Source organism: Elephantulus edwardii, unplaced genomic scaffold, assembly GCF_000299155.1.
Source record: "Elephantulus edwardii isolate Elephantulus edwardi_28Jun2011 unplaced genomic scaffold, EleEdw1.0 scaffold00073, whole genome shotgun sequence".
Lineage (NCBI taxonomy): Eukaryota > Metazoa > Chordata > Mammalia > Macroscelidea > Macroscelididae > Elephantulus > Elephantulus edwardii.
The window spans coordinates 1,573,083-1,597,251 of NW_006399823.1; the positions used below are offsets into that span (position 1 = coordinate 1,573,083).

Below are 24,169 nucleotides of genomic sequence, written 5' to 3' on the forward strand. Positions count from 1 at the left end.
CACAATCAGTTGGTTACCAAGTTTGCTCCTAAATAGCTGATTTCTTGCTGCCAGCCTAAAGGCGGCATCTTTTGATGGTTTACCACTCCACAGGAAAAAATGAGTATCCTTCTCCCGTGCAATTTACAGCATCCAACAGACCCACTGGAGGGTCAGCTGAGTGGCTCTTACTTAACTCGGCAGCTCACTGCTTCAGACTTTGTTTCTAACTGGTTTTCCTTTCTCCAAAATTATTATTGTTGTTAGGTGCTGTAGGGTTGAGTACAACGCATAGCAAGCAACCCTGTGAACAATGAAATCTGAACCTCATCATCTCTGACCCAAGTGAACACATTGTTGCAGTCGCTGTGTCAACCCATCTCCTTAAGGATCTTACCATCTTTCACTGACCTTTCTAAGCATGTCCTCCTCCAAAGGGGGGCCTCTCCTAGCAACATGCCCAAAGTATGTGAGATGAAGCTTTGCCATCCTGCCTTCAAGGAACACTTCAGCTATAATTTCTCCAAGGCAACTAACTTAACCTGTCCTTTTGACAGTCTTTGGGGTATTCAGTGCTCTTCTCCAACACTGCAGCTCAAAGGCGTCAGTTCTTTATTGTCCAGCTCTCGGAAGCATTGCAAGTGGCTGAAAAGACCTGAGTCAGGCGCACCTGAATCTTCAAACTGATACCATTCTCCAAAATCGCCTGTCCTGGATTCAGTCCCCTGACACTAAAAGTAGAGTGATCTTTCTAAAATACAAATCTAATTGTCTCCTTCTTTTGAAAACCCTTCCATGGCGCCCCTCTTACATTCAAACTCCTGAACACAATCTCCTACAGTGTTCCATGATCCGGCCCTCTACTATCTCCCCAGAGTCCTTCCTCTCTTACTCCTCCCAACCTCACAGTTTGTGCCATTACTTTTTACCTGCCCATTGCTTTTGTCTCTCCACATATATCACTGTCTTTTCCTCAAGTTGCCTTCTCTTTCACAAACGACCTTTTTTACTTTTGCCAACCTAACAGTCCAGCAACACTTTGCACTTTCCTCAATTATATACTATATTGTTTTGTGTTCATCTCTCCAGTCTGACTTCTGTGTCTTTGATTCTTTTTTTTTTTTTTAGCATAAAAGTCTTCATACAGTAAGTGTTCAAAATGTCTTGGATGAAGATGCAATTCATCACAAATGCAGAATGTATAGAAGTGACTTTGGAAAGTGACTTTCCAGGTAGAAAAGACAAACCTGTGCGATCAAGAGTGTAGCCTACTGTTAACTGCCTGCCCTGTTTATTTTCTCCTTTTTTCTGAGAACAGAATCTCAATTTTATTTGGAGTAACAATTAACAGGCTACTATTTTAGACCTTTACACCTTGGTGCAGCTATATGACTTAGTCCTCTGGGGTTTTGAGAAATTTTATTCAAATAAAATGTGGATGAGATGGGGCTTCAGCAGCGATCCTAGGTCATGGAAGTCAGAGTTGAAAAAGGCATGTGGGAAGATGAGAGCCTGGGTTCCTGATGATACTGTGGGTCGTGCTTGCTACAGTTCAGCCACCTACAGACTTTTTAAAATGGAACAGTAAAATAAGCTATCTTGCAGTCAAATCTGATACAAAGAGATTGAGAACCACCCCTCCTGGTCCCTTTGGGGGGTGATTTAGAGAAGGAAAAGCCAGCATAGGTGATATAAAGTATTTCTTTATTTGAACATCATTCCATCTGCACTGAAGCTCAAATCCAACAGCAGCAGAAGGGGTCAGGACCAAAATAAAAGTTGCCAAATTGAACAACGAAGAGAGTGAGGACACATTCAGACAGAACTAACTGGAGTGTAGACAACACCGCGCTGTCCTAACAACACACGCTGGCCCTCTGAGGTTCCCCGGCCAAGCTCCAGGGAAGCACTGTGGCTCATTCCTTGCCAAAGAAACCCCTGCCGCACCCAAAGGTGAGCCCTGAGCCAGGTAAGGGCTTGCGAAAGTTCCTTGAACTGGGAAAATCCCAGCTTTGCAAGAGGCTTTCCCTTCCAGTTTCCCTGGAAGCTGGAGAAGAGTGATACCCCTGTGACCAAGCAGAAATTTATATATATAAAAAAGGCCTAAGGAATTTTCCCCATAGTCCTGTCTAAAAGCTGTTTTCTTAGCTATTCCATGCCTGAAAATCACCATGATTCTACCCATAAGCCCATGCCCACCTCGGGATTTTCCTTCAAGGACCCCCAACATCTAGACCTGGAAAGACTTCATTGACCACGGGTCAGACAGGACCAACTACAGGTTGCAGCTGCTTTGTCCTACCCTAGCAGCCCAGAGGTCAGATCACTTTGGCCTAGCTTCTCTTGCAGAACTTGTAACAACAAGGTACCAGGCTCTAGTCCAGGAGGCCTTCCTGGCAGCAGAAACAAAACAGAAGCTGACCTAATGCCGGTTTGGTAAGTAAGGTTCAGCCTCTCCAGGAGTCTGCTGAATCCTTACGTCTTCTGCTCTCACCTCTGTTCAGTCTCTGGGGCAGGACTATCAATTGGTGTTCCTCTGACCTTTGTCCCTTCCCTGCATTACTCTGGGCTTCCCTTGGGATCAGCCCACCCAATCATACTTTCTTAGCACCAAATCTTCAACTGCCCCCAACAGGAACTATCCTACGTCTTTGTTACCTGGCATCAACCCTCTCCACAATCACCTGCCCTCTGTATAAAGGCTCGCCCAGTGCTGTGGCTTCACCTCACTTCATAAAAGCTGGGGTCTTGGCTGTGTTGGCCCCAAGACTCTAGCCTGTTGGCTTCTGAGGGGTCAGTTCTGACCTCTGCAGCATGGCGCAGGGATCGCTCGTGGTCCATGGGGGCAGCAGGTGTCCTTGGAGGAGCAAGCGCTCCCCTTTAGCTAGTAACCAGACAGCACCTCTCCATTCTCCACTCTCCTCCCCTCTCTCCATGCACACACAGCCTATCCCAGCTTCTGGTCATCATTTGCCTCTCTCCTGATCCCTAGTCCTTCTTGGTCTATTTGTCTCTCCCCCTCCTATACCCCAAATTCTGTTTCCAGCTCTTCCCCAGCTGCTCTGATGCCATCTCTCTCTTGCCCCCTCCTTGTCACCCTAGCCCTGCACCATTCCATCTCCCTGTCTCCTCCTGGATCAGTCTCCACAGTTCTTCTTTCCCCGTCTTCTTTATTCGGACTCTGCATCCACCTCTCTCCTTTTCCTCCCATCCTGACCATGTTCTCCAGCCCCTCTCCTCACTGCCCCCAGGGCTGCCCCTGCTGCTGCAGCCCTCCGCCGCTGGGCTTTGGTTTGTGCCTTTGAGGAGCTCACTCCCTCTTGATGTGGACCTTGCTGTAGCCTCACCCCGAGGCAGCCAGCTGGGGGAGGCACCATGTATGCAGCTGCAGTAAGGGGCTCAGTGGACACAGGACAGTGGAGGACACAGTGCTGGGGCCGGAGAACTGGGGGAAAGTAATTCCCAAAAGGAGTGAGCCCACCAAGGAGGATGGGGTGTCAGGATTAGTGGGTTTCAGGGTTCAAGAATCCTAACAGGACCCAGCATGTGGTTCAGTTAGGGTTTAAGGGGTGAGGGATGGGACAGGCAAAGGGTTCCTGGGTCTTCCTGGGAAGTCCTAATCCTCAAGTCCAAACCTAACAGAGATGAACACGGATTGATGAATGCACGGCACACACACTGTCCTCTCTCCCTTGACCGAAACAGACACTAGTTGGTGGCATCCACACCATCCTCAGGGGGCCTCACCCCAGTGGGCCTTGCAACTGTGCCCAAGGAAAAGAGTTGGCACGGCAGATGAAGTCACTTTGCTGCCCCAGAACTCAGTGTTAAATGAGATTGTCCAACCTGGGGATAACTTGGGGTTCCAAGGCTAGAATGGCTCTACCTCAAATCCAAAAGGTAATGAGTGTTCAAAAAACACCTGGAGTTATCTCATTTGCTCCCCGCCAAGAAGGAGGGAGATGCTTTCATGGTGGTGGAGGGGAGAAGACGTCTCCTCTGCTACACGCACGCGCACACCCACACACACATGCATACACGCATTCACGCCTTGGCTCCAAGCACTGCCCACCAGGCTGTGGACCCTGGGCATATCACAAGGCGAGAAGGTGGCCTGGAAGGGAAAAAAGGCAGGGAGAGGGCAATAGGCCTAGGGATGGGGACAGGGGGTACCCTGTTCAGAGGTGACCTGCAAGTTCAAGTTATGCAGAAAAGTATCAAAGAGGCAAGACAGTATCTGCCCTTGGCAGATGCCCGGGGTGGGCGGTGGGGGTGGAGAGGGTGGTGTGGGAAGGGGTAAGAGGAGTGATGCGTTCCCTAATTCCCCACCCCGGGGCCCTCTCCTTAGGCCCCAACCCTAAGAAGTCCGTGCTGTACGAAACGGGGCAGGATCGTGTCACTGGTTGGACATCCCGGGAGAGAAGAGGCAGGCCAGCTCCGCCAAGTGGCATCCACGCAGCTCCGGGGTCAGGCGGCAGGAGGCCCGTGTTGCCCTGGCCACTCAGAGTCCTTTGGGAGAGCTGGAAGCAGGCTCAAGAGAGAACAGGGGCCTGGTGAGGCCCACAGCACCTCGGGTGCTGGGACAGATGTGGTGGAACCATCATCAGCAAAGGAAAAAAAAGTAGGAAAGTGTCTGGTCCACCAAAGGGGCCCAGGGCAGTGTCTTGATTTGATTTCCATGGGAGGCAGGGCCCACAGGAGGTCAGGGGACATCCGGGGGAATGCCCCTGACGGAGTGGCCAGGAGGCCTGGGGCCATGGAGCTGCCTCCCCTGAGGTCCTGGAGGTTAGAAACAAGGAAAGGCCCCAGCGCCTGTGGAGGCTAGGGCTCCCTCAGATCCGCTGAGGGAGGAGTCAGACCAGAGCCTCCGGGGTCCACAGGGCTCCTCCCCAAGCCTTGCCAGCCCCATCCTCTCCCATGCCAGGCCAGGAAGGCGAGGAATCGGTCTGAGAGTGAGATCTTCCCTTGAAGCTTGATTGAAGGAACCAGAGGACAGGAGAAAGGGCAGGCTGAGGTCAGGTCAACTCCTGGACTGTGGTCTTGGCCTTCAGGGTCCCTGGGAGTGAGTAACAGGGCACGGAAGGACCCCCCATCCGGAGACATCACCCCCTGGCCGCAACACAGAGCTTACCGTGGAGCTCACGAAATCTGGGGAGAGAGAACGAATGAGAGTCACAGGCTGCCAGTGTCAGGGTGCCCGTGGCCACCACCCCCCCAGTGGCAAAATGGGCAGAAGGGTGACCTGCCCAGACTCGGGATCCTCCCAGCCAGGCCTCTCTGCCCAGTGAGATGGCCTCAAGCAAGCTCCCACTCCCTCACCTGTAAAAGGAGGATAACAGTGTCTTTCACAGAGTAATTCTGAAGGATCAATCAGATGTGAGTAAAGGGCTTTTCACAGCATCTGGCACACAGCAGCAGTTAATTTTAACTTTGTTCCAGAGACCTTGGACTCAGAGAACTGGGCTGTAAGGCTTCCTCATCTTGAACTTTCTGCCTGCCAGGGCTTTTTCCCCAGAGTGAAGGATGGAGATGCTCGGACGCTGAGCAGAGAGCTCCCTGACATCCTTTTAACACTGAGGCTGAGGAGCTTCAGGGAGAAAGGAGAGGAACGCTGGGCCAGCCCCCCTCACACCAGCTCCTGAGCCAGCTCTGCAGAAAGGCCAAGTCATGCCTTGGTCCTGAACTTCTGGAAGTTGCCAGTAGAGGGCAGGTTCTGACCTGATGCAAGAAGACCGTAGATACCGCTGAGTCTGAGGGTCATGAGCCCAGAATAAAAGTGATCAGCATCCCAGGAAGGCGCAGAAGAGGGGGCAGGTCATCTCTAGCCTATGGCACCATGCGGATTCACCTGGGCTCATCCCCTGGATGTGGGCTCTAATCCTGACTATACCACTTAAGTTACCTTTGGCAAGTTTCTTGGCTCTGAGCTTTCATATGTGTAAAATGGTGATCATTCACTATACCTATCTCAGAGGGTCCCTGTGAGGAATGACAGCTGTTACCAAGCGCTGACCATGTTCCAGAGATGGTGCCCATCACTGTACGGGCTGTACATGCACAATCTTATTTCGTCACCCAGCAGTCCTGCGAGGTGGTGCAAAGCTCACCGCTGTAGTGTGTGCTTGAAAAGACTGGAGTTTGAGGAGTCTAAGTGATTTCTTAGCTGAGCCTGCTTCCAAGGCAGACAAATCTACCTTAACTGTGAAAAATATGAATCTACCTTAAATATGAAACAGTAATGAACAGGCATTATCTCATTTAATCCTTAATACTGTTTGTGAAATGACGTATATCACTGCTGATGTCAGATGGATCTTGGCTGAAAGTAGAGAATACCAGAACAATGTTTGTTGTTGTTGTTGTTGTTGTTATGCTGTTGAGTTAAATATGACTCATAGTGCTACTATGAGCAACAGATCTGAACCCTGTCCTATCCTGCACCATCCTCATCACATACCTGAGCCCATTGCTGCAGTCATTAGTTAATCTGTCTTGTTGAGGGTCTTCCTCTATTTCTCTGACCTCCACCTTTCCAAGCATGATGTATGAACCTCTCCCAGCAACAGGTCCAAAGAATGTGACACAAAGCTTCACCATCCCTTGCCTCTCAGGAGCACTCTGGCTGAACTGTGTCTAAAACGTAGCTGTTTATTCTTTTGGGCAATTCATGGAATAGTCAGTACTTTTCTCCAACACCACAGTTCTAAGACATCACCTCTTCTTCTGTCTTCCTTATTCGTTGTTCAGCTCTCAGATGCACAGCAAGTTATTGAAATGAAGACCATGGTCTGAATCAGACACACCTTAGACTTAAAACTGACATCATTGCTCCTCAGTAATTTGGAGAGGTCTCTGAGAGCTGACTTACCCAATGCAATACATCTCCTGATCTCCTAACTGCTGGTACCAAGGATGTTGACTGTGGGCCCAAGTTAGAGGAAATTGTTGACAATTTCAATCTCTTCTCCATCTGTAATGATGTTCCCAATTGGTGAAGATTTTTGTCTTCTGGATGTTGAGATATGCTCCATACCGAAGGCTGTAGTCTTTGATCTGCTGCTGCAAATGTTTCAAGTTCTTCTCACTCTTAACAAGCAAAGTTGTGTCAACCAAATAAGGCAGATTATTGATGAGTCTTCCCCTGATCCTGATGCTACATTCCTCCTCATAGAGTCCAGCTTCAATGAATAAGGAATTGTATCAGGAAAGTATGGACTTAGTGACATAATTAAGGCTGGAGATCAAATGATTGAATTCATTGCATATGTCTCTTTTAAGAAATACAAATGGTGACTCATATGGACCTCAACTCCCTGAACAGGAATCCATTTGACCACATCTGTGGAAAGAATCACTGGAGAAGCTCAATGTCATGAGTCAAAACCAGGCAAGGTGCTTCAAATTGAAGCTGAATAAAATGAAACAAGTCCACAACAAACAAAATACACCATTAATCTATCTCACCTGAATTAAAAAAAAGCCATCTCAACAGGTTTGAGGCATTGAACACTAAAGATCAAAGACCAGATGATTTATGGGATGACATTAAGAAATCATCCATGAAGAGAACAAAAGGTCATTACATACAGAGGAGAAAGAAAAAACCAAAATGGATATCAAAAGAGACTCTGAAAATTGCACTAGAGCATTAAGAAATCAAAACAAAGGGAAGAGATGCTGAAGTAAAAGAGTTAAACAAAAGACTTCATAGGGCAACTCAATAAGATAAAGTGAAATATTATAACAAAAGATCTTGCCTGGCATTTCTTAAGCTAAAGAAACTAAAAAAACAAATTTAAACCTTGAGTTGCAATACTAAAGGATGCTAAGGAGAAAATCTTGAATGATCCAGGAAGCATCTGAAGAAGATGAAGGAATATACAGAGTCACTGTACCAAAAAGAATTGTTTGAAACGGATATATTTTAGAAAGTAGTATATGTTAAAGAACCAATAATGAAGAGGGAAGAAGTTCAAGTTGTGCAGAAGGCATTGGCAAAAAATAAGTCCTCAGAAGTTGATGGGATACCAACTGACATGTTTCAATTATGAATGCAGCCCTAGACATGATCACAAGTCTGTGCCAAGAAATTTGGAACACACCTATGTGGCCAACCAACTGGAAGAAATTCATATTTGTTACCATTCCAAAGAAAAGTGATCCAACAGAATGTGGACACTACCAAACAAGATCATCAATTTCACATGTTAGCAAAATATTGCTGAAGATCATCCAAAAATGACTGAAACGTACATTGTCAGAGAACTGCCAGAATTACAAGTTGGGTTTAGAAGAGGCCATGACACCGAGGATATCATCTATCATTGCTGATGTCAGATGGATCTTGGCTGAAAGCAGGGAATACCAGAAGAATGTCTGTTTGTGTCTTGTTCACTATGCAAAAGCATTTGACTCTGTAGATCACAATAAATTGTGGTTGACAGTGAGAAGAATGGGAATACTAGAATACCGAATTATAAAAAACCTAAACCAAGAGCAAGAAACTGTTATCTGAATAGAGCAAGGGAACACTGCATGGATTAAAATCATGAAAGGTATCCATTAGAACTGTTTCCTGAGAAAAGCATTTACTTGCTTTTTATTGACAATGCAAAGGTATAACAAATTATGGATATGTATTGAGAAGACTGGGAATCCAGAATACTTAATTGTGCTCATGAGAAACATATACATGGACTTATACGTGAAACCTATACTGAACAATTTCCAGTATGATTTTACTTGCATGTGATATTAATGATATTGTTTGGTAATTTCTTCATTTACCTTTCTGGTCTCCTTTTATTTGAAATAGGCATAAATGTGGATTTTTTTTTCCCTAGTCATTTGACCAAATTTTCATTTTCCAAATTTTCTCAGCCTACACCAGTAAGCACATCCAGGGCTTCATCTGTTTGGTGAAACACCTCATTTGGTATTCCCTCAGGTTTTGGAATCTGACTTTTTTTAAATTTTTTTTTTTAATTTTTTTTGTCAGTGCCTTCAATACTAGACTTCTTCTCTCAGAACGGTTGGTCCTTACCATATACTACTTCTGAAATGGTTCAGTGTCGACCAATTATTTTGGAGCTAATGACTCTGTCTCCTCCCATCTTCTTTTGATGCTTCTGCATCATTCAAGATTTTGCCCATAGAATCCTTCAGTATTGCAACTTGAGGTTTGGATTTCTTCTTTAATTCTTTCAGAGCTTGAGAAAAGACAGACACGTCCTTCCCTTTCCGTTTACTAATTCCAGGCCTTTGTGCATTTCATGAAAATAGTTTGCTTAGTCTTCCCAAGCAGCCCACTGTTTGAAATCTTCTGTTCAGTTTTCTTGTTTCATTGTTTCTTCCTTTCTCTTTAGTTTCTCGGCATCTGAGAGTAAGTTTCAGAGTTGTCTTCTGACATCTACTTTGACCTTTTCTTTCTTATCTTTTTAATGACCTTTTGCTTTATTCATGTATGATGTCCTTGATATCATTCCAAAACTGGCCCATTGAATGAAATGTATAAAATCTATTTTTGAGATTTTTTTTTTAATTTGAGTGAGATAAACTCAAGGTATATTGCTTCTTGCATACTGTTTTCATTTTCTTCAGCTTCAGTTTGAACTTGCACATGAGCAACTGATGATCTGTTTCACAGCTGGCCTTCTGGCCTTGCCCTGACTGCTGATACTTAGCTTCTCCATTCTTCCCACTGAAGATTGAAGTCAATTTTATGTCATCAGGTGAAAGCTAAATATGTAATCACCATTTATGTCTTTCACAAAAAGGTATTTGTATGTCATTGGTGGTACAAAATTCCATTTTGCAATCTCCCACCTCATTTCTATCACCAATGCCAAATTTTCCAACTATAACCCTTCTTTGCTTCCAAGTTTTGCATTATAGCCACAAGCTGTTAAGAGTCTTGGTTGCATGTTCAATCAATTGTTTGGCAGAAATTAGTAGAAATCTTCACTTTCTTCACTTTGCCTTTAGTAGTTGGTGTGTAAATTTGAGTAATTCTTAACAGGTCTTCCTTGTTTGCACATGAACATTACCCTATCACAGCATTGTGCTTCAGGAAAAATCTTGAAATATTTTTTAATATGGCTATGATCCCATTATTTTTAAATTTTTCTTTCTCAACATAGTAGTGTACATAGGGTCGCTATGAGTCGCAAACGACTCGATGGCACATAACAACACCACCACCATAGTAGACCATACTCAAAATGCCCAATATCTGTCCATCTCAGCTCACTAATTTTTCAGCTCACATTTCATATTTGACAACTTCTCATTTTCCTAGATTCATACTTCACACACTGCACATTTCAATTATTTTTTTTAAAAAAATTTTATTGTTATTTTTTGTGTGAATGCACCGTCAGATTGGATCTGACTGGTACGGGAGGAGATTGTCCCTCCTTCTCCAGCAGAGAATCTGGTGGACTGAGCCACACACCACTGGGATTGCAGTACAGCTTCTTGCCACTAGGCCACCAGAGCTCACCCACATTTCAATTATTAACGGATATTCACGGTTGTTTCTCCTCATCTTTTAGTTGTGACACACTTGCAACTGAAGTTCCTTCATTGGCTGAAAGCTTCACTCTATTTGCATCACTAAGGCAGACTCTGCTTTGAAGAGGCAGCTCTTCCCTAGTCTTGTTCTAAGTTGCCTTCCACCCTGAGGGGCTCATCTTCCAGCTCCATATCAGACAATTCCCTGCTGCTAGTCAAAGCCTTTCCAAGAGCCCACCACTTCAGAAGTGGATGGCTAGTCCTGCTTCATGTATAGTCTTAGTCTGGAAGCTCCGTTGAAACCTGTCTGCACATGACCCAGCTGGTATTTGAAATACCAGTATCCTACCTTCCAGCATCACAGCAACACACAGGTCACCACAGACAGATGAACACTGGAATTATTATGGACAGTACACTAATTAGAAAGCATACTATAACAAACACCTATGAGCTCACCACAGGGGAACTCTAACCTGACCAATCACTTGCACATAAACATTCCCGGCTTCTTCCTTCCCTACATCCCAGCCAGAGATGGCCACCATCCTACCACTTAGACTTATTCCTTTACATTAAGAACACAGGTAAAGATATAGAGATGTAGATATATCATCTCACTGCCAATGAGTCAGAACTCATTAGCTGACCCACCATTGGGTTTCCAAGGCTGTACATTGCATGGGAGGAGACCTTTCTCCCTGAGAACCTCTGGTTGGTTCAAACTGCCAGGGAGTCATTGCCTTTGGCAGTGCAAGTTCCTGTGGACCACACTGACAGAGCTCAGTGTGTGTGTGTGTGTGTGTGTGTGTGTGTGTGTGTGTGTGTTCCATAGGTATGTGTATGCTTATGAAATACATCACTTAGTTTTGCTTGCTTCTAACCTCAATATCTCTCTGAAATCTTCTGTAATGTATGGTTCTACCTTCTCACTATTGTATTTCCAAGAGAGATGCATTTTATTATTAGATCATTCATGTTCTGGTTGGTACTATTCCATGACACGAACATACGACCATTTATTTATACATTCTGCTTTCTTTTTAGTTACTATTTAGGTTGTTTTCAGATGTTTGCTATTTTGAAAGATGGGTTCCTTGTATATTACTCATGAATTTATGCCCAGATGTGGGTTGGCTGGGTCGTGGGAAGTACAAGTGTTCCACTTTGAGGGATGGAATCAATTTGTTTTCAGTTGTTTTGCTGTCTGTAAGAAGCTCTGGGGGTGTTATGCATTAATGTTATGGTACTAACCAAATGGTCAGTGGTTCAAATCTTACAGCTGCTCAGTGAAAAAAGATAAGCAGTTTCTTTTCCATAAAGATTTATCACCTCAATAACCTGCCCCAGGGTCATGATGAGTCAGGGCCTACTCCCAGCAGTGGGTTTGTTTTGAGGGAATGGTCTGGAGTGCTTTGCATCTATCCATAGCTTTGCATTAGTTTTCTTACCTGATGGTAAATAGTCCCACCCTAGTGGCCCGCCTGCCCGCCCTGCCCTCAGCCCTGGGACTCGCCTTTGTTTTCCTGCTTGAGCTCCTCCTGCAGTAGGTCTGTTTGCCGATTACCCAGGACGAAGGCAAGGAAGGAGAGGATGAGGGCGTTGAGGATGCCGATGATGGCCAGGATATATGCCCAGCGCACCGAACAGTCCCCCAAAGAGTACTTCCCCGTCTTGGCCCCGCACATTTCCCGGATCGTCTCGGCGTCCCAGCCATCAGGGAAGATCATGCAGCCCAGGACGAGGCACAGAGCTGAGGGGACAAGAGTGCCCGGCCCACCACAACAGTCAGTGAGGAAGAGAAAAGGGCGCATTACCCCTCACAACCTCTCCACCCTTTTTGGCCGTACCCCAGTATTCCCACTCCACCCACCAACCACAGCGCTTGCTAGCCACTTACTGTGGGTTCCATGAACACAGAGAAGGGTCTGGGTTAGTGGGTTAGCCTTAGGGAGTAGGAATCTTCCAGAACCCTGTAATTCCTGCTCCATTCCCCCGTCAATACAGCTTATTCTCCAGGAAGCTCCCTTGGCTTCTCCAACCCACAAGGCCCCCTGTCTCCAATCTAACCAACTCCTCCAAGAAGCCCCCCTGGAAAAATGAGAAAATAGGACACCGCAGTTACCTCTTCCAGCTCCTTTTAGCATCCCTAACTATGCTCACGCTCTCCCATCTGCATTTTTCCCCAAACCCCTTTTATTGAGTACCATTTTCCTTTCAGAAGAGATGTTGGGAAAATGCCCTCATTCACACAGTGAATACTCTAAATGAATGGACTGTGGAGATGAGAAATATGGAATCTGAGCCTCATTTTTCTACCTCCTGAACTCTAGGATTTGAGACAAGCTAATAAACCTTTCTGCTTCTGTTTCTTTGTGTAACAGAAATCATACACTTAACTCAGAGTTGGTGTGGAGATTAGATGAGGTAAGGTTTATAAGACACTACGTGCCCTTTTTACAAAGATGGCGTCAAAAGTGAAGGAAGCCCCTGCCCCTCCCAAAACTGAAGCCAAAGCAAAGGCATTAAAGGCCACGAAGGCAGTCCTGAAGGGTGTCCACAGCCACCAAAAAAATCAGCACATCACCCACCTTCTCCTGAGATGCTGAGACTCTGGAGGCAGCCCAAATACCCTGGAAGAGCAGCCTCAGGAGAAACAAGATTGACCACTAGGCCATCAAGTTTCCCCTGACCATGGAGTCGGTCATGAAGAAGACAGAAGAGAGCAACACACTTGTGTTCACTGTGGAGGTCAAGGCCAACAAGCACCAAACCAAACAAGCTATAAAGAAGCTCTATGATATTGATGTGGCCAAGGTCAACACCTTGATTAGGCCTGATGGAGAGAAGGCCTATGTTCGACTTGCTCCTGACTGTGATGCTTTGGATGTTGCCAACAAAATTGGGATCATCTAAAACTGAGTCCAGCTGGCTAATTCTAAATATAAATTTTTCTTACCAAAAAAAATATATATATATATGTGTATGTATATATATACTAAGCACAGCACAGCAGTCACTGCTAAGGTAAGTAGCTACTGAGGGCAGGAGACCAGGTCAGCACAAGAATCCCGGTCTTGTATACTTACAGTAATGGCTCAGATTCTGGCTCAGTTACCTACTAATGTTCATGGTAAGCAAGAGCCTTCACTTTGATACCTCAGTTTCTTCATCTATAAAGTCAAACTCGTTGCTGTCGAGTTGGAACTGACTCACAAACAAACCAACCAACCCTCCAGTGGGTTTCTGAGGCTGTAAATCACATGAAAGGAGATTGCCCATCATTCTCCAGGAGCAACTGGTGGATTTGAACCACCAGAAAGGCTCCACCTCAGGATTAGCAGTGCAGCCACCAGAGGGCCCTCATCTAGAATATAGAGCTAGTGATGGTATTACAAAGCAACTGTAAAAATCACCAAAGGGACAGTAAGTTCTTCACTAGTGTCAGCTATTTTTTTTTAAATAGTCATAATTGTAAATATAATAACACAAACACAGGAATAGTGGGAGGCTCCAGATAAAGAAGGAAAACAGGAGAGGGGGCAGGTAGACAAAGGCCCTGAAGAGAGGAGTCTTCTATCCGATCTACTAGCTCTCTCAGCATTCCTACTTAGGTCTACAGACCCACCCCCTTCCAACATAGTCCCGAGCCAATCAGCACACTGCATTCCCCTGTAACAACCATTGGCTCAGAGAAGGACACCCCATGAAGGCCAATCAGAGGCCTGGTATTACTTGGCCTAGAGGTTGGCAGGGTCAGTGGTCATGTCCACGCAGTGCAGGCCAGCTCTACAGCTGCAGTTCGTGATGTTACCTCTTCACTGCCTGACAGCCTCACTTATATCTGGAATACTGAGGGTTTCAATAGTATCGATGAGATCTAAAACTGAGGGGGTGGTCAGTTCTGCCCTCTGTCCAATAAGGCCTGCCTGATCTCCAGGGTGGGGAAGACAGTCTTCAGCTTTGGCAGCTTGCTTCTTGGGCCACAAACACCTCTTAGCCTTACAGCAACTGGTGGTTGGCTCTCCCTTCCCTAAACCTTGGACTTCCTCTGCTCTCTTCCACCATCCTGCTTGGGAACAGCCCCCCACCCCCAACCTCCTGAAGTGTTATTTCTGAATCAGCCAACAACAACCTCACGCTCATGAACATGTCTCAAAAACCCCAAAATTAAAAAAACAAACAAACAAAAAAGAACAACAACCCTAAACAACTCACAAAAACAAACAAAAAATCCCAAACAAACCCGCATTGCCATAGAGCCAGAACGGACTTGTTCTTCCACTGGGTTTCAGAGGCTGTAAATCACAGGAGAGGAGATGTCCATCTCTGTCCCGTGGAGCTGGTGGTGAGTTCCCAGAAAGGTGCCCCCTGATAGCAGCACAGCTCCCCACCAACTATACCACTAGCCCTCCCTACCATGGCATGTAGCATGCCCATAATCAGTACTAACCACTGGTTCTGAGTCCACCATTGTGGTCATGTCGTTTTCATTGGCTGGTTTAAGAAAGCAAATTATCAGGGAGCTCTGGTGGCCTAGTGGAAAGAAGCTGCACTGCAATCCCAGAGGTGCGTGGTTCGAATCCATCAGATGCTCTGTTGGAGAAGGAGGGACAATCTCCTCCTGTACTAATAAGATCCGATTTGACGGCACACACAAGAAATAATAAAATAATAAAAAAAAAGAAAGCAAATCATTGAGCTTTTTCTTTTCTCGTCGGCCTTAGCCTGAAAGCTGCTCTGAATTCTGTTTGTCATCATCACAGCCACACAGACAGATTGGAGCAGGGGCTGGGGGTGGGAGTGTGGGATGCATATGTTGCCCTGGCCTAGATCAAACCTGGATCTCCAGCATGTTGTTGTTGTTAGGTGCCATAGAGCCAGCTGTGATTCATAGTGACCCTATAAATAAGGAATCTGAACCCTGTCCTATTCTGTGCCTTCCTCATCATCTCTGACACATTTGAGCCCAGTGTTAAAGTCATTATGTCAATCCATCTCGTTGAGGGTCTACCTCTCTTTCACTCACCCTTCAATTTTCCAAGCATGATATCCTTTCTCCAAAGAATGGCCATTCCTGTCCAAAGTATGTGAGCTAGAGCTTCACTGTCCGTGACTCTAAGGGGCACTCTGGCTGCAACTTCTCCAAGACGTATCCGTTCCTTCTGGCAGTCCATGGGAAGTTCAGCATGCTTCTCCAACACCACAGCACAAAGGCATCGATCATTGCAGGCCTTCCTCCAGCATAGGAGGTGAGAATTCTATCACCAAATGATCCCTGCCTCCCCCAACCCACATTATTGTGATGTGTATCTAAAGCAACAATCTTTTTCCTGATGCCCAACTACTTTCTCTAGTACAAGATACCACCACTCTCCTTCTCTGCACACTCTACAAGCAAGTTTCTCTCATCCCCAAAGCTCTCTTACCTCCTTCAAGTCAATTCTCCCTGTGTTAGGGGAACACACCTCCACTGACGGCCTGAGAAAAGACAACCAGGCAGAGAAGGTACAGGAAATGCAAGGGAGAACAAGGTTGCTGGGCTCAGATGCTGAACAAGTTAAAGCTGACATGGTGGTTGGATTATCAATTAGGAGAGTCCTGCACTCAAAGGAGAAATCAGGGCTGGAGATAGAAATGTGGGTTAGGTAGGCATTTGTGGGTGTTTAAATCCCTGGGTCTGAACATTACATAAACTGGAAAGAAGGCCCAGGAAAGAGCTCTGGGATACTTCAACATTGACAGGGAATTAGGAGGAAGGAGAGACGGGCAGCCTGAGGGAAAGGCTTGACCCATGCCCACACCCCCAATATGCACCCCCAGAGCTGCCCCAGGCTGATGCACTCCCACCTCTCCAGCCCAGCAGGAGACAGGAGGTGGGGAGAGCCGGAGGAGAGACAATACACCCTGCTCTCTGCCTTCACTCTGGCTGCTGACCTGAAGCACCCTCCTCCCCCAGCCCCAGATCTTATCTCCGCCTCATCATTTAAAGCATCACATTCTAGTTGAGGAGCCCTGGTGGTGCTGTCATTAAAATCCTTAGCTGCTAACAGAAAAGCCAGGGGTTCAGATACATCAGCCACTCTCTAGGAGAAAAAAGAGTGACAGTCTGCATCCCTGGAGATGACAGACCTGCAAACCTGGGAGCAGGTTTTTTCTGTCCTATACCATGCTTATTTCGAATCCACCAGCTGCTCTGTGGGAGAGAGATGGGCAGTCTCCTCCTGTGCCTCTGCCAACCTGCTGGAGTGTCAGCCCGGAGTCGATACTAACTCAGTGGGACCCAACAACTACATATCATGTTTGGTAACGTCAGTGGGAAGCGGAAGACCTTGCATGAGATGGGTCGACCTGGCGGCTCCCACAGTGGAGGATGATGCGGATGGCACAGGGCCCGCAGTTTCTCCTTTTGTACACAGGGGCCGCGTGAGTCGGTGTTGGCTGACACATCTAAACCGACAGCTGTGGAGTGGGCTCTGACTCACTGAGACTCAGCCTAGGGTCGGCACGAGCCACCCTCAACTCAGCGGTGGGAGACGCGGTTTGGCTTGGCACTGTCGTTTATTTCTCTCTCTGCTCCACATACCTTTCTTTGTTTGCATGTCTGCCCTCTTCCCCTTGCTCAGGTCTCTCTCCATTTCTTGCTGAGTCTGGAACTTCACTCCTGTCCTTCTCTCCTGTTTACATTTCTCTGTATTTGACACACACTTAACCTCAACACCTCTCCTTTCTTTTCTCCTTTCCTTCTCTCACTCTTTTCTTTCTCTTCCTCTCCCTTCAGACCCTGCCCACAGGCATTTCAGAATGCTTCACTGTGTGCCATGACAGTGCAGGCTGTGGGGGCACAGGAGGCCTGGCCCTGTTTTCTGCAGCAGAGGCCAAGACAGAAACAAAATAACCAGATCAGCACAGCAAAGAGAAGAGTTCGCACAGCAATCCGTACTTTGGAGGAAAGCAGCCAGGGCCCGAGATCCACAAAAACAGAACAGTCAGAGGAACGTGGAGGTGGGGGTGATGGGTAGAGGGGTGCTCTCAATCTGTCGCTCACCTCCCCGCCTCCCTCCTTGCTCCCACGGCCTAGGTGGTGAAGAGGGGGAGGGGACACTGGGAATCAGAAGCACCTGGAAGTAAAATAGCAGAGAATCAACCCTAGGACCTGGGCCAAGGAGAAGAGAACTTCAGGACAGCCAGGCTGGTGATAATCAGGGCAGGGAATTGCTACAGGCAAGGCAGGGAGCGAACACCCCCGTTAGCTGGACAAGAAGCCTGAAGCTGAGGCTTTATATTCCAAGTTCAAGTCTCATTTTTGGAACTAATGAGCTGGCTGCGGAGCCAGGAGCTGTGGAGGCATAGGTGTGGGCGTGGGGACAAGAGTCATCAGTGTAAGGCAGGACTTCTCACCCTCAGCTCTATTAAACGTTTGAGCAAGAAAAGTTTTTATGGTGGGTGGATGTCCTGTACACTGCAGGGTGTTTGGCAGCATCCCACACCTCTGGGGGAGCTCTGGGGGTGTAGTCTATAGCGAGATGCACTCCTAACCCCCAGCAGCTGCCTCCCTGGCAGTTCAAATCCACCAGCAGCTGCAGGAGAAAGATGGATAACCTCCTGCATAATTTACAGTCTCCAAAATCCTACTGGAGGGTCAGCTACGAGTCAGTTCCAACTCAACAGCAATGAGTTTTTTAAAAAGCCCCTAGAAGCAAGTGGCAAGGCCCTTACTCATGATAACAGAAGTGTCTCTCTCTCCTACTCATCAGAACCAGCTCACAGATGGCCCTCCAGTGGGTTTTCAGAGGCTATAAATTACACGGGAGGAGATTGTCCATCTTTCTCTCACAAAACAGCAGATGGATTCAAACTGTCTGCTTTTGAGTTGGCAGCACAACTCCTTACACAACAGGCCAACAGAGCACCCCAAAAATTTCTCTAGACATTGCCCAATACCCCCGAGGAGGCAAAAGTATCCCTGGTTGAAAAATGCTGGTATATGTGTGGGGTCCTAGGATGGGCTGTGTCTATTTCCCTTTATCCCACAGTCTAAGTAGCAAGGAAAGGCTGTGACAAAATTAATAAGATGTAATCCACTTCCTAAATAACACGCCTCTGGAAACTCTATGAACTTTGATAAATGTCGATAGTTGTAGAGGGGCTTCAGACCTTTTGTTCATAGGGTCGCTATGAGTTGTGCTCAACTTGAAGGCAATCAAAAACAACATTAATGTAATGATTATATTACTAATAATGTAATGATAATGTGGTGCTGGAGAAGAGTATTGAGGGCACCATGGACTGCTAGGAAAACAAAGATTCATCCTGGAGAGGGTTAAACCGGGCTGCTCCTTGGAGGCAAGGATTCTGAGGCTCCGTCTAACATACTTTGGACATGCTGTAAGTAGAGACTGGTCCTTGGAGAGGGACATCATGCTTGGGAGGGTGGAGGGACAGTGCAGGAGGGGAAGGCCCTCTATGAGGTGGATTGATTCAGTAACTGGGGTAATTGGGATGGGTGTATCAGAGACAGTGCTATTGGCACAGGATAGAGCAGGGTTTAGGGCTGTTGTATATAGGGTTGCTATGAGTCGCAAGCCACTCGACAGCACATAACAAGAACAATGTTAAAAATGGTATTGAGTTGTTGTTAGGTGCTGTCGAGTCTAGTATGACTCATAGCAACCCTATGAACAGATCTGAACTCTGTCTTCTACGTCATCCTCATAATTGCTAACATACTTGAGCCCATTGCTGCAAGCACTGTGTAACTATGCCCCAAGCTCCTGAAATTAATTCTTATTCAATCCTATATTGACTCTATGAAGTGAGGAAACTGAGGCTCGGAGAAGTCAAGTCTCTTTTCCAATGTGACAGAGATAAGATAGTAAGTGATGAGATCTGAATTAAAATCCAAATATGTTCTTATTTAAGATTTTTCTTTGCATAGACACACTTTTTGACTTATAGACCCTTTTTTCATTTTTCACCACAGAAATTCTAATGCAAATTAAGGATTCAAATATTAAAGTGCAAAAAAAAAGAAAACCATTCGGTCCTGGGTTTCAACACACACACAAAAAAGAAAACCAGAATAAAATGAGAGCACACGTAGGTATGTTCTGCCAATCCTCGTGGCCAAAAGGAATTTACCAAATGACACACAAAGGGGGTCCCTGGATTAGAGACAAGCTCAAGGGCCTTTCTGCTGTTCTCCATATCACTGCTGCCTAGAGCCCACCCCTGGAGTCTCATTCAATGAGCCTCTGATCTTACAATATCAAAGCATCTCTTTCCCCAAGGAAAAGACTAGTCATAAATACTTTGTTGTTGTTTACTGCAGAGTCAGCAGAGACCCATAGCTGACCCTCTGGCAGGTTTTCAGAAGTAGTTAATTGCAAGGGAGGAGACTGTCTCCTGTCCTTCTCCTGCGGGGTGGCCTTGAACCATGTGCCTTTGGGATTGTAGCTCCACTTCTTTCCATAGTGAATTATCTACTCCCCCTTACCCTCATCCTAGAAAGTTTTAGAACGTTAAAGGTGAAATCAGCTTCTTAAGACAACTATGTGAACAGCAGTTCATGTTTTAGGGATTGTTGCCTTTTGTTCACTGCCACCGCCCAGGCTTGGAATGGTGCCTACCAATGCTAACTCAATCATGGCGATGTACTGAATGACGACCAACTTGAACTTCACCTCTACATCCTACTCTCCCACCTCAGAAATGCATGAGTTTGACCAAATCTCAGTGACCACTGGCTCAAAGCTAAGTTTGAAGGGTCCTGCCGCTCAGCACTTCAATAGGGAAGGAGTTTCCCAGACCATCCTTTAAGCCTTTGGCCCATAGCAGCTGACCTACAGGCACATCACACACCTTGTACCTCTAGTCACCATATGTCTCGTGACAATTAAGGGTGGAATTCACCGATGAATGGTGAGATCACATTGCAGCATCTTCTCAAGAGCCTCTCCTGCTCTTCCTCATGATCCAAAGCCATCTTCTCCCGACAAGAGACCAATCAAGTCTCCATAGTGACATTCATACAGACACCAGGAGCTTTCCACGGGAAGCCACTCCTGCTCTAGCTCCTCCCAGATCAGCCAGGCCATGGCGATGGATTGACTCAGAATGGATGTGAATACAAGGTCAAACTCAAAGTTCAGCTCCTTGAGTTGCTTCCCACAGTTCCGAGCTTCCTCATCCTTCACTGTTCAGTTTCTTGTCCACACAGGTACAAAAGTGGTTCTCCTTATTCTAAGTACCGTTCCCAAGTCTTGACATAAATTTATACTTGGACATGCTGGTGGTTGAGCTTCCCTGGCACTGAAAGTGGGTCAGTGTCCAGCAGTAACAGGACATCATCTGCAGAGAAGCCAGCAGCAGTGGCACCTCTGGGCCTTGAGAAGCCAGCAGTGCCTCTGAAGACTCATCACGGCTGCAGGCTTGGATGCTAGACACTTCTTTTTCTCAGTAAACTCTGTAGCACTCTTAAGGAAAAGGAAACCAGAATCATTTGAGATAAACAGAAGGAAGCTATAGAAACAAGCACAGGAATCAGAGTATTATATTTTAGTTAGATGCTTTCACCTGCCAAGTGCTTTGAGCGTGAGGTCCACTCTGTTTACAAGATCACACTTGAGTGAAAGGACGTTAAGATATATTAGCATCAAACTGAGATGTTTTATCCCTTAAAGTTCTGAAAGAAACTTAAACAGAATAATAGTCTCACTATGGATGACCTAATGCCACCAGGCATGTGTCTGTCTTTGGCAAGCACTGCCCACCTCATGCCACCTCACCAGGAGCTCAGCTGTGTTCCCACCGTGCAGCTGGAAGCGAAAGCAGGCAGGCTCTCTGGGCATTGGTGCCTTCTTGTGTGAATTGGGTTAGCACATGCATCTTCATAGAGTTCTTGTGAGGATCAAATGAAATGACAGAACGGAGAGGTGGCAAATTGTGAAGGATGGAGTGGGGACAAGTCATGGCCGTTCTTGGCAAAGTGGAAGGAACTTGAGATGAATGAGACAAAAATGCTTACGAAGTATTTCAGACACTTCGGGAAATGAGTGGCTGCTTGGGGAAGTAGGTAAGCTTAATACTTACCATATTGACCATATAATCATGACAAAAATGGCGAGTTAACCATTTCAATATCTGCTTCCTCTCTTTCTTAAAATTAACCCAAATCTGTTTTCATGTATTGATTCAGACTCAGGGCCTCTGTAAGTTACAAAGTCAAGTCATTCCACTGGGTTTTCTTTTCTTTTTTTGGTAGAAATGACAATTCTACCAAAAGCAACCTAAAATTTCAATGCAATCTCAAAACAGATATCAATACCATTCTTCAGTGATAAAAGTGATAAATTGCCTTTCAGTAGAAAAGGCAATTTCCAGTGGAAAGAGGGCCTGAAAAAGTGTTATTGTTAGGTGTCGTCAAATCAAGTATGACCCATAGCAACCCTATAAACAAATGATCTGAACCCTATTCTGTCCATCATACATACTTGAGCCTCATCAACATTTCTGAGCCAGTTGCTGCAGCCAGTGTGTCATCTGATCAAGGGTCTTCCTCTCTTTCATCAACCTTCCACCTTTTCAAGCATGATATCCCTCTCCTAGCAACATGCCCAAAGTATGTAAGGTAAAGCTTTGTCATCTTAGCCTCCAAAGAGCACTCTGGCTGCACGTTTTCTAAGACATAGCTGTTCACTTGGCAGTCCATAGGATGGATATTCAATACTCTAATCCCACACCTCAAAGGTGTCAATTCTTTTTTAAAAATATTTTTATTGATTTTCATATAATAATACTTTTACAGTATATTTCATTCATATACATTGTTTTATACAATCTTTCAATTATGTTGCATTTCATATAATAGCTCGTATACATTCTTTTATTAATTTTAGTGAAAGTTTATAGAAACTTAGGGTTTCCACTCATTCATTGTTGCACTTTAATCCATGCCCTCCCCAATTCACTCTTCTTGAAATGTAAAAGAAAAACTCTTTCATTACTATGCAATCCTTGCCTCTAAGTACACTCCACTGTGCAGCCTTCATTCTGGACTCCTGTCATGACAATAATACCCAATCATATATCCCTTTTAAACAGGTATGTCCCTCATCAGTTTCAATGCAGTATACATCATTTATTCCCTCCTTCTCTGTCTTCCTTCAACACCGATTTACAACAGGGTCCCTATGCAATATTTGTCCTTTTGTGACTGATATATTTCACTCAGCATAATGTCCTCCAGGGTCACCCATTTTGTATACTATTTCATGAGTTCTTTGTTTTTCAATGCTGCATAATATTCCATTGTGTGAATATACCAGAGCTTCTCTATCCATTTGTTTATTGATGGGCACGTGGGTTGTTTCCAGCTCTTTGCTATTGCCAAAATATGTGTGTGCTTATATCTGCTTGGGTGGTGGTTATGGTTTCTTTAGGGTAAATTCCCAGTAGTGGAATTGCTGGGTCAAATGGTATTTCTATTTGCAACTTTTTGAGAAAGTGCCATACAGCCTTCCATAGTGGTTGCCTCACATACATTCTATTTTTCTTTTCTTGTTGTGTACTGTCAAATTGGATCCAGCTGGCACAGGAGATTGCTCCTCCTTCTCCAGCAAAGCATCTGGTGGATTCGAACTGTGCTCCTTAGAGATTGCAACACAACTTCTTAGGCCACCAGAGCTACATCATATATATTTTATTTTACATTTTTTTATACTTAATTATTTACAAAATTCAAATACATTGTTTTTCAACCAGATCCTTCCCATTTCCCTCACTTCCCCATCGACTTGTATGACCCTATGATTAATCCCTCCCCCACATCCTCACCGGTCTTCTTCTACTCTCCCCACTAAAGGTGTCAACTCTTCTTCTGTCATCTTTATTCATTTTCCAGCTCTCAGACACATAGCAAGTGATTGAAAAGGCCATGGCCTGAATCAGGTGCACCTCAGTCTTCAAGCTGATACCACTGTTCCTCAATAATTTGAAGAGGTCTCTAATTATAGACTTTCCCCATGCAATATGTTTCCTGATCTCCCGAGTGCAGGTACCAATGGTGTTGATTTTGGATCCAAGTAAGATAAAGTTGTTCACAGTTTCAGTCTTTTCTCCATCTATTATCATGTTGTCGATAGGTCCAGTGGTGAGATTTTTGTTTTCTTGACATTAAGATGTAATCCATACTGAAGGCAATAGTTTTTGATCTTCTATAGCAAGTGCTTTAAGTCCTCCTCATTTTCAGCAAGCAAAGTTGGGTCATTTGTATAACGTAGGTTATTAATGCGTCTTCCTCCAGTCTTGATACCACATTATTCATAGAGTCCAGTTACCTGCCTGTTTTGCTCAGCATACAGATTGAGTAGGTAGGAGAGAGGATCAAAGCCTGATGTACACATTTCTTAATTTTAAACCATGTAGAGTTCCTTTGCTCTGTTCACACAACAGCGTTTTTGTCTATGTATGGGTTTTGCATAAGCATAATTTAGTGTTCTGGGACAAATAAAGCACTAAATAAATATGTTGTTGTTGTTATGTGCCGTCGAGTCGCCTGCGACTCATAGCGACCCTATGTACAACAGCCCTAAACTCCACTCTGTCCTGTGCCAATCGCACTGTCTCTGACACTCCCATCCCAATTATCCCAGTCACTGAATCAATCCACCTCATAGAG

The 24,169-nt window shown here is 45.4% G+C and overlaps 1 protein-coding gene and 1 pseudogene across 1 annotated transcript in view; both read right to left on the bottom strand.

The window, feature by feature from the left end:
- Positions 1 to 5,026: 5,026 nt before the first annotated feature.
- The window catches only part of LHFPL4 (lipoma HMGIC fusion partner-like 4), a 66,098-nt gene continuing 46,955 nt past the window's right edge, over positions 5,027 to 24,169 (bottom strand). Inside the window, exons 3-4 of the mRNA XM_006888905.1 lie at positions 12,008 to 12,244; positions 5,027 to 5,127 (exon numbers count right to left, since the gene is read on the bottom strand). Of these exons, the coding sequence (XP_006888967.1) occupies positions 5,027 to 5,127; positions 12,008 to 12,244 (338 nt within the window). The remainder of the gene's footprint in view (positions 5,128 to 12,007; positions 12,245 to 24,169) is intronic.
- Positions 20,245 to 20,778, bottom strand: LOC102869184 (annotated as a pseudogene).